The sequence below is a fragment of the Magnolia sinica genome, chromosome 5 (genome assembly GCF_029962835.1).
Source record: "Magnolia sinica isolate HGM2019 chromosome 5, MsV1, whole genome shotgun sequence".
Taxonomy (NCBI): Eukaryota; Viridiplantae; Streptophyta; class Magnoliopsida; order Magnoliales; family Magnoliaceae; genus Magnolia; species Magnolia sinica.
Genome location: NC_080577.1, coordinates 86,949,755 through 86,964,496, shown reverse-complemented (window position 1 = coordinate 86,964,496; position 14,742 = coordinate 86,949,755). Strand labels below are relative to the sequence as shown.

The 14,742-nt window shown below is 39.4% G+C and overlaps 1 protein-coding gene and 1 long non-coding RNA gene across 5 annotated transcripts in view; one reads left to right on the top strand and one right to left on the bottom strand.

The window, feature by feature from the left end:
• The window catches only part of LOC131246242 (probable thimet oligopeptidase), a 143,701-nt gene that overhangs the window by 23,419 nt on the left and 105,540 nt on the right, over window positions 1–14,742 (top strand). For 3 of the 4 annotated variants that reach the window (XM_058246169.1, XM_058246171.1, XM_058246168.1), the window contains exons 7-8: window positions 5,520–5,600; window positions 12,977–13,069. In XM_058246169.1, the coding sequence (XP_058102152.1) occupies window positions 5,520–5,600; window positions 12,977–13,069 (174 nt within the window). The remainder of the gene's footprint in view (window positions 1–5,519; window positions 5,601–12,976; window positions 13,070–14,742) is intronic. The other variant, XM_058246170.1, reaches the window with a different exon arrangement.
• Window positions 9,011–11,775, bottom strand: LOC131246243 (uncharacterized). Its single transcript, XR_009171258.1, has 2 exons — window positions 11,466–11,775; window positions 9,011–9,419 (listed from the first exon to the last, which is right to left on the bottom strand). It is a non-coding gene; the product is annotated as an uncharacterized LOC131246243 (long non-coding RNA).

Sequence of the window (14,742 nt, the reverse complement as noted above, 5' to 3'; positions counted from 1 at the left end):
AAAATTAATCAGACAGTCCGATACAACTTCTCACTAAAGAGTGGACCATTACACCACCATAAACATGTTCCAATTTATAAATGAATGCATATTTGGAATGCTTAGAATATTCCGAATTTAAACCATATTTTTTCATATTTTTTTGGCAAAAAAAAATTTGCGCTGTTACAGGCCGTTACGCCCCTGTATCACCGTTACGCCCCCGTATCTATATTAGTTTTGGAGGGCACCGTTATGTCAACCGATACCGATACGGGATACCTTGGTTGACACCCAAGGTTTGTAGAGAGAATAAAACGTCCTGAGAGCTAAGGACCATTCTTCTTTATTAAGTTTCTATGTGGAGAAAGCAAAAGAGAAGCCTTAACATTAATTTGGGCTGCACATTAAGCATGAACTATGGTCTAGATGTTATAATCTCAACCTTAAAATATTTACTTAAAAGTAAAAGAGGTAAAATACTTCTATCTACTTAAGTGAGACATAAATAAAGAAAAATAAACCATAATTCATTAAAAAATACTATAAAATTCATAACTTGGGGTAAATGCCGCCTGTTGTGGACCCAAAAGTGTGCCAGGGGTGTTAATACGTGTTGTCCATTGATGGATCTATGGATCTGGCCCATTATAGAAGAGATTTGAGCCCCTTTCCGCACTCTAATTCATCCGAAAACTCTCCAGCAAGTATATAAGCCCAATCCATCAATATTTAGTTCTCCATGTCCTCATCACCATTGTTTGTACTTGGGCTGAAAAATCATTCACGTTCAAAACTCAGGTGAGCCACAACATGGGGTAGGGTTGAGACGGGATGCTCATCCAAATTGTGTGTGAGGTCCTCGTGGTGTTTGCATGCTATCCACTCTATTAATTTGATGTTCCCTATTGATATGAAGTTATTCCCTGTAATTCATGACATTCCAACACTCACGTAGACCGCACCATGTGAATTGATAGGTTTTAGGCTTGATTTTACTATGTTCCGTCGTTCTTTATGGTGTGGCCCACCTAAGCATTGAATCAGACTGATATTTAGGATATAGGGTGAAAATATGGCGCCACATTTGATGGATGGGGTGGGTTTCTCCCACATAGCGCTTAGTTCATGCAAGCCACTCTCTCCGTGTGACTATGCATGTCCATGTCCGTCTTAATAAGGGATATGAAGGGATAAAAAGAATGAGGATGAAGTTGGAAAAAAAATAAAAATAAAACAATGAGGCTAAATTATTATCTTTAATGATAGAGTATTCATGACCTATTTTCTTAACAAAGGGGTTTAATGGAATTAAAATATACACATGTTGTGGTAGGGCTGTAAAGCATGAGCAACGGGGACATTGGTCATTTTCCCTATATATATTTTTATCATTATGTGTTCCATCTAAATTTAATTTGTTATTTATAAAGGAAAAGTATGATATATTCTTCTTGAGAAATCATTATGCATTTGGATTTGCTTGAAACTCACTTAGATGTTTGGGAAAGTTAGCGGTGTTGAGTCGAGTGAGTGCTTGGCCAGGAAAGTGGATTTTAGTATAAGCCATTTTCAAGTAAAGAACATACAAAATTCACAAAAGTTTGTGACATGCATGGAAAATAGTTGGGGTCTATATGTGGATGCTGGGCTCGGATTCGCGTAGTGTGGATCGCGCTTTTCTTCCACGGGTTGCCTCTCTCGAGGGCTTTTGGGTTCTAGGTTGAATAATGTTAGGTTTGACTAGAGTTGCCACTAGCCAATTACTTTGTCTCTACACTCGGCTAGGCCATATAGAAACACTAGGGAAGAGGATCCGAAGATTCTTGACGCTAAAATGACTCATTGATCTGTGGACAAATTTTTGGGTAAGGGACCATAATTACAGATAAAGAAGGTGTTAGGCACCCACTCCGCTCATACAAATGTACAATCTCTACTTCACAAGATCTGACCAATTCTTGAGGATCGAGATTAGTTCTTGCGCACCGATGAATGCAGTGTGTGTAATATGCCGTGTTTAATCCGATAAACTAATCGACCAGAGTTTTCGATGGGCAGGATCCGATTATATTGGCAAGTCGTAGAGCATATGCTCATGGTCGATTAGGTGCTCGATGCTAAATGATGCAATGTTATCAGTTGAATAAGTAGGGGGGTGGAGAAGGGAATCAATGTTGCACAATGCTAATGTTGAAATTAGACGAAGCTGATTAAGGAATTGGATGGTTGGATAGACGGATGTGCCGCAAGGATTGGGTTAAGAGGCTAGGACTAGGGTTTCGATTACTCAAGAGGCTTTGGGTTGAACTGGATTTGGCTTGACTTGGTCTGGACTTTCCCCTATTACTCTCACTTCTCATTGGTGGAGGGATGGAGATGGGTGGCTAAAGGCATTTGTGAGGTACTCTTGGTGAGTTGTGGATGTTTTGAAATGAGGGAGAAGGGGGAACCTATATTCTCACAGCTCCTACTGTATATGATCACTTTGCGGCTCTTTTCTCCAAACTTGGTGTAAGTGTGGAAAATGATGGTTCTGCGCCAATCTTTGCTTTCCTTGACTTGGGTTGAGGCGCACTTCACCATTGCAAGTGGGGTAGTCTCCACAGTATCATCCTTAGCATCACTAGCCGGCTCAAGGGATGTGATAATGATCTCCTCATTATCCTGGTCACCGTTAACTTTATTTGCCACTTCTTCTTCTGTGGAGTGTTCGGAAACAAAGGCAATGTGCCTAATCTTATTTGAACACTTCTCGGCGATGTGACCCATGCCACAACAGCGGTAGCGTTGCCCTAGCATTGCGGGCCTAGTTCTTGGTCCAACCGAGTTGTTACTTCGATTTCTGTTCACTGGATGGGTACCAGGTTGAGCTCTGGGTTGATTTCCGACTCGGGGTCTCGCTCCCTGCGGAGCTACTTTAGGCACAATAGGTCGAAGATCACGCCCCCTCACATTGGACTGGCGTACGCAGTGCTCCAGTTCCCTCACCACCTGGTAAACATGTTATACTCTGGTGACCATGTGAAGCGTGAGCTCCTGCTGAAGCTCAGGCCTGAGGCCCATATGGAAACGGGGGAGAACCACAACAGGGTCCTCATCCACATCGCACCTCATCATGTATTTATCGAACTTGGTGATGTATTCCGTCACTATCATGGATCCTTGACGCAAAGTGTGCCATTGATCTAACAACCTCTGCCTGTAAGAAATGAGAATATACTTATCTCGTAACAACTCTTTCATCTTAATCCAAAAGAGAACTAGCCCCTCTGTAGATCGCTCGCGGCGTCACTCTACATTTCCCTAATATAGTTTCGCCTGGCCCACCAATTTCATCTTGGTGAACCTGACCCGTTGTGGGTCTGGAAGACCGTGCCACTCAAAGAAGTGGTCCATGTCTGCTAACCAGTCGGAAAAAACTTTGGAGTCCAATCTCCCATCAAAACTGGGGGCATCAACCTTGATGCCTTTTATGACCCTACCAATAGTGTCCTCGTGGTCATGGTATCTTTGAGGTTGTTGAAGACGCGCCCCACCACGGCCTTTCCATTGGGCGGGAAGAACATGATCACGATTGTGTGTGGGTAGTAATGGGTATACCCTATTGTGTCCATTGCTAGGCCCACGGGCCTGGCTCGCGCCCAAACGATCCCTAGGCGGATCAGGGCCCACAACTTGGGACTAATCGACAACCCCAGTGTTGGGGGTTGCCTGGGCACCACCTACAGTGGCAGTTGGAGTGCCAGCCTCTAAGCGTGTAACTCTCTCATATAGATGCGTGAACCTACCATCCTGATGCGCGATCTCATCCCTCAAGGTTCGAAACTGTTGATTCATTCTCTTAGTTAGGCCCTCCATAGCCTTGACAAATTGATCGGAGTCCATGGTGTAATGGAGACCAAATCCACGACCAGTGCGCGTGGGCATACACCAAGAATGAAAGTGAAGGGTCCTAGATCTATCTGGGAAAATGGGTAAAAAATGATGATACCAATGCAACACAACTATCCTATATGGCCTAGATCTATATGAGGACTCAACAAAACCTAGGAAAAGGGCTAACTAAACTCAACAAAATATGTTCCCTTCGTAGAGTCGGTACACGGGTTAAGGGGTTCTTTAGTAAATTTTCACCACAAAGAGGGATTGTCGATAGATTGACCTACGCTAAAAACCAGACTCTGATACCAAAACTAATGCAGGGACATGTGATGGCCTAACCATAGATGCATGTATAATCAGGTTGAAGAGATTCAAATAATAAAATTAATCAACTAATTGTTATCAATCACGTTGATTAATCAAATCTCAACACAGAGATGAAATCATTCTGTCATGATCGTGCCCCTTAGCATAAAATCACGTAAATAGTAAAAATGGAGGACCTAGGGATATGAAGATATCCCTAATCTAGCATAAACCAGTCCACAATCAAGTTTGGATCCAATTCTCTTGACTAGCCATCCCTCTTTTCTGTTCAAACCAAAAATGAATATCTAGAGAGGAATGAAAGAGATGAAGAAGAGATGGGTTCAAGATGAAAGAGAGTACGAATTCTAGGGCATAAAAGGAAAGAAGACGATAGATTCTTACATTTTCCTACACCTTGAAGATTTAGAAAGAAGGAAAATCTGAAACCGGGGTGGAATCCTTAACACCCAAGGGCTAATACTGAAACCCTAATCTTTTTGTTAAAAGATGAAGAAAACATATGAATTCTTGTTCATTCACTAAATAAAATAGGGTTTTTCATAGTGTATATATAAGCCACGGAAAAACAAAAAGTGCACTAAAGCCCTTGGAAACAAGGAAAATAAAAGAAGACGAAAAAAAAACAAAAAGTGCATTAAAGCCTCGAAAAACAAGGAAAAGAACAAAAAAGACGCCTACAACTAAAATACCCGTGCGACAGGGTGTGAAATCCGCCCCTTGGGCCTGCGATTAGGGTGTGGTCATGCTGCTTCTGCACTAGTAGCGCGTCAGAAAATGAGTCCGATGGACCCGCTGTCCATCCGCATTAATTCCTTCACTCCAGTACTCTGTCGGCGACGCCTCCTCCTCTGGTACACTCTAAAGGGTGCACCATTGATGTCCGCATTAAAAACCAATAAGGGAAACAACTTTTCCTTTCCACAATTTCTTGACAAGGGTGTTTACACCATCAGGCGCTAAAGAAAATAATAAAATTTTGGCTGTGCGTGTACTTGTGAAGAACTCAATGTACTCACTCTATTGTTTCCGGGTCCTCATCATACATGCCCTGGCTAAATTCTTTTGTCTAATTAACGAATCCTTTCATTGAGTATGTAGTCATGCTGAATGTACATCAAATGTCTGCATTAACCGAATGTATAACTATGGAAAGCATGTGTTCAATTAGTTCCATTGTAAAGCTTTATTTCCTTAATCATTCTGTTTAATTTTTCCTGTTATTTTGAATCAAAATCCCCTTCAAATCTTGTTTTACAAAGTTATCTCAGTAGAGTAACATTACTGTACATTTCCTTGCCTACAACTTCTGCTTCCATTTCTTGAAGGTAGGTAGTACCAGGAAGACAGTTGCAGTGGCACAAGGGCAGAGATGTGGTGAAGTGAATCTTTCTATCCTGGAAAATTTGGTAATGTCAATAGAAATACATTTGCTGCAGTAAGCTCTGATTTGATTATGAGGAAACGTTTGCATGAAGCTTTTACATTTGTAATTGGTCTACAAAATGAGCTGTGTTCAATTGTTCTTTTCTGATTATTGTTATGCCTTGAATCTTTTTGTAATATTGGACATGGTGAATCTGTGGCTTACAATAAGTTACACTGAGAAGCATTTTGCAACTCATGGTGTCTTCAAGATGCACAATGGTGAAACTTTGTATTATTATATATTGTATTTGGTGTCCCCAATTTTAACGATTTATAATGCGTACATTGTATTTGCCATCAGACTTCAAATTCTAAAAATAAGATAGTTCATGTTGACTAAAATCATAATGAATTTTGATTATTTATACTTCTTGAAGCATGTACCAAAAAAAGCATATTTTGAATAAGAATCACTTAATTGGTTATGGTTTGATGGATTTGCAGTTTATGTTCCCTCTCACTGCTAGTAACTGCTAGTATGAACAGAGAGGGGAAGGGAGGGAGAAAATAATGCATAACTGTAACCTTTTTGAAGGGCACAATGTTACACATGCATGGTCAGATGGAACTTATTCACTGGTACAGTAACTTGCCGCTCTCTCTCTGAGGGAGGGAGAAAATGCATAGCTGCAACCTTTTGCAACGGTAGGATGTCACATGCATGGCAGGATGGAAATCATCCACTGGTGCGGCAAATTAGTGTTCTGTCTGTTGCTCACACGTGTAGCTTTACCAAATCTGAGTGATGAAATATTGAGTCATTTATTGCCATTCAGAAAAAAAGGAAAAGAAAATTCTATATTATATAGTTTTTCTAGTTAGATATGATCTCAAGAAGTGTCCAAAATATATTATGAAGGAATGGGATTTTATTGAAGAACTGGGTATTTTAGTGAAATGGCAGTGTTTTATTCAAAACTTTCCCATGGGGCTTAAAGTCGTCTTCATGCCTACTAGTCAAGGGCACATAACCAGGGGGGAAGGATGGCTTCTGGAAAGGTAGTGACAGAAGTAGTCGAAGTTGAATTTCTGTTGCAAGATTGTCATTTCAGCCAAAGCTCGACGCATGGCTCTTTTCTGAGGCACTTTGTCACATGCTGTCTTAGTTTTCAGTTCATTAAATAAAATTCTCTATTGATATATCATTTTTGAGGGAGGGAGGGAGGCCCTCTACGTCGCGAACATTCTGCCTAGTCGCCATCAGCAGCCATACCCGGATTTGGTTCTAGCTCCTCCTCTCTCGATGAAAAGCCCAAGGCCCTCTCCAAATCCATCCCCACCTCCAAGTATGCTGGCTTCCTGAAACTCGACGTCGTGAACATCCTGCCTAGTCGCCATTAGCAGCCATACCCAGATTCCGTGCTCCTCCTATTTACTGATCTAGCCAGAGTTCCCTCTAATCCCTCAGTGTCAGTCTTTGACTGCTTCTCTTCTGCTGGTGCAGGAGCCTGGTGTTCTTGTCGAAGAGCGCTGTCAGAATCTGAAATTGAAGACCTTCTCAACCTTCTTCGACTCCTACAAGTCATCCAGCCAGACCCTCATTCTGCCTCTGGAGTCTTGTCTACCAACACCTTCTTGAATATCATCAGAAGCCCCATTGAAGATCAAGAGCCTTCATTCCCTTCTTCAGCAACACAACTTCACTCTTCCTAATGTTTGCTCCCTCTGTCTTCGAGATGCAAAGACTGTTCTTCATCTCTACCTCCAATACATGGAAATCAATAGAAATGGAAAAGGTTTTTGATTGATGTAATGGTTTGAGATTTGGATAGCATAGAAAATGGAAGGTCCTACGAAGCAATCACTACACTCTTCAATTGTATGGATTCTTGGGTAGAAGAAATTGGGTGAACTTTGTCTCACAAATATGAAATATTCACTTGCTTTCCAAACAAGAACCCTAGAAATGGGATGCGAGTTTCCAAAGAAGACCTCAGTGGTGGCATGGAGAAGAATGTGAAGCTTTGTTGTGGAATGTTATTTACAGGAAATATGATGAATTAGAACGGGTTTGGTCCTTGTGGATTCAAATGTATGGATAGTGTTCAATGTTTTGATAGTATCGGTTGATATTATTGATAAGTTGATATTGCAATGTACAACTATGAAATATCAGATGCATAACAAATATTCCCTTGTATCGATGTTATCATCAATACATGCCAATATATTGGAATATCATTGATATCATATTTGTGGGGATCTCTTCATATAGTTGCATTGTATAGGTTGATATTCACAATATTTCACAAGTATCAAGCGATAGCAGTGTATATCACTGGTGTTTGAGAAACAGTAAAAAATAGCTTTTTTAGTCCTTTTTTTGGGGGGGGGGGGAATTGTTTTTCCTTGTGTTATGACAACTCCACTCGAGTTGTTTTTCATCAAAACATAATTTTGGTGGGGAAATTGCGATTCGAGAGCAGATTCAGGTTGAAACCGCAAAGGTGAGAAAAACATGATGGTAGTTGTTTAAATTCATATTTTCTTTGATAGATTAGGAAGAAAACAAGTATAAATCCATATCCATGCACGAGTTTCATGCATTAGCATCAATTTAAAGTAATGAATTTCCATTTTGATGGTGAAAAATGGAAGAAATTTGGGAAATATGTATTTCTTATGTTTTGGCTCAAGCTTTCCTTTTTATTGCTATTGTAGTTAGATGTAAATCTAACTAATACTGAAAGAAAGAGGAGATAGAAAAAGATTTTAATATAAGTTATTGCTTTTCCTAGATTGATTTTCTCTTAATATGAGTACTCACTTAAATAGACAACATACATCCTTTTTTTAGATATTATAGAATATTACAAGATAAGTGTAAATGTTTTACAACTACGATACATTTGAGTGCAGAGAAAATCTAAATGGGACCTTTAAAATGTATAGTACTGAGGGTTTAGAAACGTGGTGTACTCCAATACTCCCCCTTCATGCTAGAGCACATATATCAATCTTGCCCAGCTTGCTTGTGGTGATGGGTCGAGCTTTAGAGAGAGGCTTAACAAACATATCCGCTAGTTGTTTTTTCTATCGAACAGGAGTGCCAATCTTCTTAGTAGAAATCTCCTCTAGGATGAAGTAGCAATCAACTTCAATATGTTTGGTTTGTTCATGGAAAACAAGGTTTGAAGATATATGAATAGCAACTTGATAGTCTCACCCCTATTTATAGGTTCATGGATTGCAAACCCAAGTTTGTCAGCAACTTTTTTCTTTTAACCAGAATGGTTCAAAAGCACCGTGCGCCATTACTCGAAATTCAACATTGCATTGGATTAGGCGACGGCGACTTGCTTTTGAACTGCCCTAAATGCATGCCCATGATTGATAATGGCTCAGAAGTATGACTTATTATGTATATTTTTTTTTTTAAAAAAAAAATAAAATTAGATTGCCATAATGCCTTCATATGTTCTTTTTTCATATCAAGTCAGTATTATGCTAGACCCCTTCCATATTGCCACCTACCTATTAATAAAGTTGTATTACTCAAGGTGATTGAAATGGATCTTTAAGTTTGCAACCCTTGGTGGATGGCGCATATGGGTACCCACAGGAGGAGAACCAAGGTCTTGAGGGCACCATACTCCTTTAAATAGTTTCATCCACATTGTCTCATCATCATCATCATGTAAGCCTTGTCCCAATTAATTGGGTTGACTATGTGAATCCTGTTCTACCATTCCACTCTATCAAGGGCTACCTTCAATTTGACCATAGGTCATCAAGTCTTTTCTTACGACCTCCATCACGCCCCTTTGGGCCTTCCCTTTGCCCTTTTAGAGCCTTCGAGCCTGTCACGACCCTAAATCTAGTGTTGGTACTCTATGATTACTATACACCAAATTTTGGTTGACAGCCTCCGTAGAACTCCAATTTTGGGACTTCCAACTATCACATACTAAGTCCCATAAGCGGGGCTCCACAAGGAGGATTTCTGAAAGTAAAGACGACAAACACGTATCCTTTCTCAAAATTTCATCATATTCAACATATATTACTGTGTACAACTGAGCACATCAAGGCAAAACCAAAACATAAACCATGTCATATATTTACTATATTGATATACATATTTAGGGTATTACAAAATATATATATATACACTGATATGTACAAAACAAAAAGGACAACTGGAGTTTGTAGCCTCTACTCCTGCAGCTCCCCACTCTCACCTGAAAAAATAGAAAGGAAAGCTTGATCTACTAAGCCCAGTGAGTGCGTGTGTGCAGTGAAGATGCATGTTTCATGTCATGCTCATATAATGCACAGGCTTTCTGGATCGATAACAATAAAATAAAGATACAATGTATTATGCCACTTTTTATGTTCCAAATCATTTTTATATAAAAAGGTGGGACTTCTACCCACTTGTAACGTACATACTCTTTCAACGTTTCTACAACTTTTCACATTTCCCAATTGGATCACCAAAGTCTGAAACAGAGGTGGGATTGACATATGATCGCTACCCACTTGTATAGACTTTTCCACCGTGGTCAACTACAGAGGTGGGACTACATAGTTCACGGGCCGAACTAGTCTAACCCACTTGTGTTGAACCTCACTATCCGCCTAATAGCGAGAAGTCATAAGTCGCTTGACAAAACGATAGCGGACAATTTACGAGCTCGTCACACACAACCTATCTTTGCTTGCCCATAAGCAGGTTAGGTCAAACCTCTCAACCAATCGACATGCGTCAGTGGGAGTTGCTGCCTTCTTTGGTATTTCGGCATTCTAGCGCTCTGTTCTTCCACCCGGTCTGTGCATTGGTTGCTCCCAATGGTACCAATCAGGGTTTTAGGACTTTCACCCACAGATCCTCTAATCATGTCTTGTTGAATTACACATTTTCGGTGTGGTGTCCAACTCACGTCATAACAAAATATGTTTCATCGCATTTACAATCATCGTATGCATGTATGCATGAGTCCACACACAAGCACAATAGATCATGTTTTTCAAGACAAGCAAAGGATGACCTTCCTCATGTGGTCTCCTCATGAATTTTAAGTTTCTCATAGGGGTCTCATGTAATGCATCCTGTATCTAGACGGTTCAAATACTAGTCATAGACACATCGTCTGTCGCAACACAACCCACTATGATCACCATACCATGATATGAATCATTCACTTTCAATTATACAATGATACATCAACTATGAACCATGCATATGATATGCACATGACTTAGCCAATCTAAATTCAATTCGGAATTCATTCCACTATGAGACTTCACACTCAACAAGAAAGAGAGTGTTGGAAATGGGATGTTACAAGAGGGTTTTCATATTTATGGACTTGAAAATGGTTTTAAATTGGCTTTTGTCTAAAAAGGAGGGTTATGAGATGTTTTGTGATGATTTTGAGAAGTTTAAGCTTATGGTAGCAATAAACAAAATGTTATTTAAGTGATTTAAAAGAAAGCATTCCAAGGATTTTAAAAAAATCGAGGTCATTTGAGTTATTTTATCAAAATATACATGTGCATATCTATTTATAACTTACAATCCGGGTATCCTATTGACATGCCGTTTTCGCCAGTAACTCCGTAACTCGACTACGGTCACAAAGGTTAGGCTCTCGGACCTAACGGATTTTGAAAACTCGATGTTGGGGCTCCGCCAGATAAAATAAGGACATAAGTGTTATTTCTCAGATTGTTTAATTTTAAGTCCGTATCTTAAAATTCGGACATCGGGTTGAAATACAGCTTGTAGCTCGATAAAAGAACAACATTATGATCAAGTCAAAACATTCTCGAGGCCAATGGACCTACAGTCAACGACTATCCAGTGTACAAACCAGATTTCGGAGCCTCGGGTCTTACAGAACCAACTCACTCCTTACTAACCGCCGTGGTTTGTGGTCTTCATTGCACATGTCCAAACTATCTAAGTCTACTTTCCCTATCTTATTATCTATCGGGGCTATTCCTAAGTTCCTTCAAATGCATTCATTTCTAATTCTATCCTTCATCGTCATGCCATCTATCCATCTCAACATCCTCATTTCAGCAATGTCTCTCTACTTCTTATAAATCATGTTTCTCTAAAGCAAATGTGGCCTCTACTTGGTTGAAAGGAATGCTTTTCACTTGTGACTGCTTTGGAGCATTGTATTAAAACTTGGTGCCTTGACTCGATATTCACCCCAATCAACTCGACTTGAAATTTCAAGCCGAGTTAATAGGAAACTCACTCTTGAGCTTAAGTCAGCCACGATGCGGTAAGACTCATTGAGTCGGTTTGTGGGTTCAGTTGACTCAATGCAACTTGTAGTAACTTGATCCTAGTCACACAATAGGTGAACAATTAGAATTAAAATGTAGAATGTGAGAGTCGAGCACACGATCAAATGTCACAGTGACTCAAGTTTTTCAACCATGCTTTCAAGTTCATGAGAGGAAAACACCCATTTTACTATGAATAACTCTTCAATGAATCAGACGTTTGAGGATATAACCAATTTTAGTTTTCTTTTCTTTTTTTTTTTTTTTTTTTTTTTGTTTCCCTTGGATAAGAAAGTGAAGGTTTCCATTGTGACCAAATTTTGAGCTCTGTTTTCCTTTTCTAGGTAATGTGAGCTCCTTTAAGTTGTTACCTCCCTTTCTTTTGATGTTTAGTTAATGTTTGTCTTCCTTTCTTCTTCTCGAATTCCCTGGTACTTCTGTTCGTAGTTTCTTTAATGTATTTTGTTTTATGTTATGCCATCTTCTTTCTTTCTTTCTTTCTTCTTCTTTGAAAGAAATGATAGAATCTAGTGCAAGCTTTTGGGCCTTCATGTGAGAGGAGCTTTGGTACACAACATACATAGATGGTATGGCACTTAAATAGATGAATTTTTAGGCATGGGTACTTCTGAAGAAATTTCCTGGCAAATTCTGTCGTTTCATAAGTTGTTGGGATTTTAGAACTAAGAACTTGTTCTGGATTTAGTTTCAACCTCTTGTGGCACTGCTTTGAGATGTCAATAGCATGCTGTCCAACTAGATACTTGATTTAGTTTCCCACAGGGAATTTTTGATATTTGATATATTATTATAAGTTTATAAGATGAAGTGAATGTATGTTGATGTTTAGAATTACAAAACGAATGTACGATTCTTGTGCATATAAATTCTTACTGATGAAAAATTCAAATTAGTTACTTTGAAATATGCCTGATAGCACAACAACTCTTCCATGCCTCAATGAATGTAGTGTTGGTTACATGGATCCCATGCCTTGTTTGTCCAGTTTAAAGTGCACAGACAGTAAACATGCAAAACAAATCTTCATTGTCTAATGTATAGTGCATAAACATGCAAGCCAAGATTAACCCTAGCCTTCCTGTTCTATTGGCAGGTCCAATTACGCCATAAACTCGCTCGATTACTCGGGTATTCCAATTATGCGGACTATGTTGTTGAGCCTAGAATGGCAAGGACATCAGCTAAGGTTTGTGCTATTCTCGTGGTTGTTGATGAGATATGATTCCTTGTCTTCGATGTAGAAATTTGGACATCTGTTAATTTTAAAATTTCATACATGTGTGGGAAATATTGATAGGGCGTTAGCAACATCCCCAAAGCTTTTAAGCCACACATGGCACAGCCGTATGATTGATCCAAATGTCCAATCATACAATTGGGAGCATGCCATGGTCCAAAAATCATGCCAATCAGATGTTGCAAATGAGTTGAATGTGGTTAGTTTTGTTACAACTGTCTGTTCAGATGGTTAGCAACTTTAAACCGAAGTGCTTATTTTGAATCAAGCCATCCATGGTTGTACCTATTGACTAGATGTTTCTAGATCATGAATTGGCTTATTTTGTTTCTTCATTCTTATCTTACAATCCATTTTTAATTCTATTGCTCAAATGGTTAGGATCATTTCATCGGTGTTATTTTTGCATTGTGGCTTGCTCCTAGTGGTACAATTGAATGGTCTGTCACATCAAGGATTATATATTTCTTTTAGTGTACAATATCGTTCACCGTTGGTATTGGGTCATATTATCCCACGTCATTCATAGAGAAAACCAATACACATAGGGCGATATGTAAGGATTTTGGACGAACTTTAACACTTGGTTCAGACTGATGGATTTAAAAGGCTTGTGAATGTTGCTAAGGTCTCCATAAAGGTGTTGGCATTCCCATGTGCGCCTGCGGTGGGGTGGGGACCATGGGGTTGGGAAATGCTAACTTCTCCTTGGTGATGTCAACAATTTCCCCAAGCTTTTAAAAGACACATGAGATGTCAAATGATCCAGATTGTCCATTCTTTCCATATCAATATGGGAAATTAATGATGTAAAAATACCCTGATATGGATGATCCTAACCATTTGAATGTTGGTAACTTTGTTATAACCGTCTGTTTCTTATGAACTGTGTATTGGATGATTAGCATTATTGATGAAAATGCTTCTTTGGAGAGCTGTGTATTGGATGATTAGCATTATCGACCGAAGTGCTTCTTTGGAATCATAGCCAATCCGTTTTTATTTGTCTATGTAATTTTTTTTTGAAGCGATAATCACTTTGTTTATAAAAGGGCCGAAGCCAAAGAATACAAAAAGAATAAAACAGAAAATACAATCAAAAGCCCATTACAACTCTGACCAACTAGTAGGAAAATGATTGGAAACTAAAACATTAGCTGCTTGCGCCCATTCCATTACATTCAATTTTGCCCTATTAAAAACTTCCAAGATGTGACCCTTTTGATATCTGAATGCGCGATTGTTTCTTTGCAACTAAATATTCCATAACTCTGCTAGTAAACATACGTGCCAAATCCGCTTCCCAACTTTACCCTTACCCCCTCCATGCCAAGCTAAGAAAAACTAGGCAATCGAACTTTGATTAACCCATGCAATTCCAAACAGGCTAAAGAAACCGATACAACTCTGAAGCACAAGAGCAACGGATAAAGAGATGGTCGACCGATTCCTCATCTTGAAAGCATAATACACACACATTTGGAATAATCACATGCCGCTTACGCAGGTTGTCAATCGTGAGGACCTTATTCCTCCCAACTAACCATGCAAAAGCTGACACATTTGAGGGAGCACCATAATGCCAAACATGGGCTGTATGACACTAGACTTTCTCACTAGGC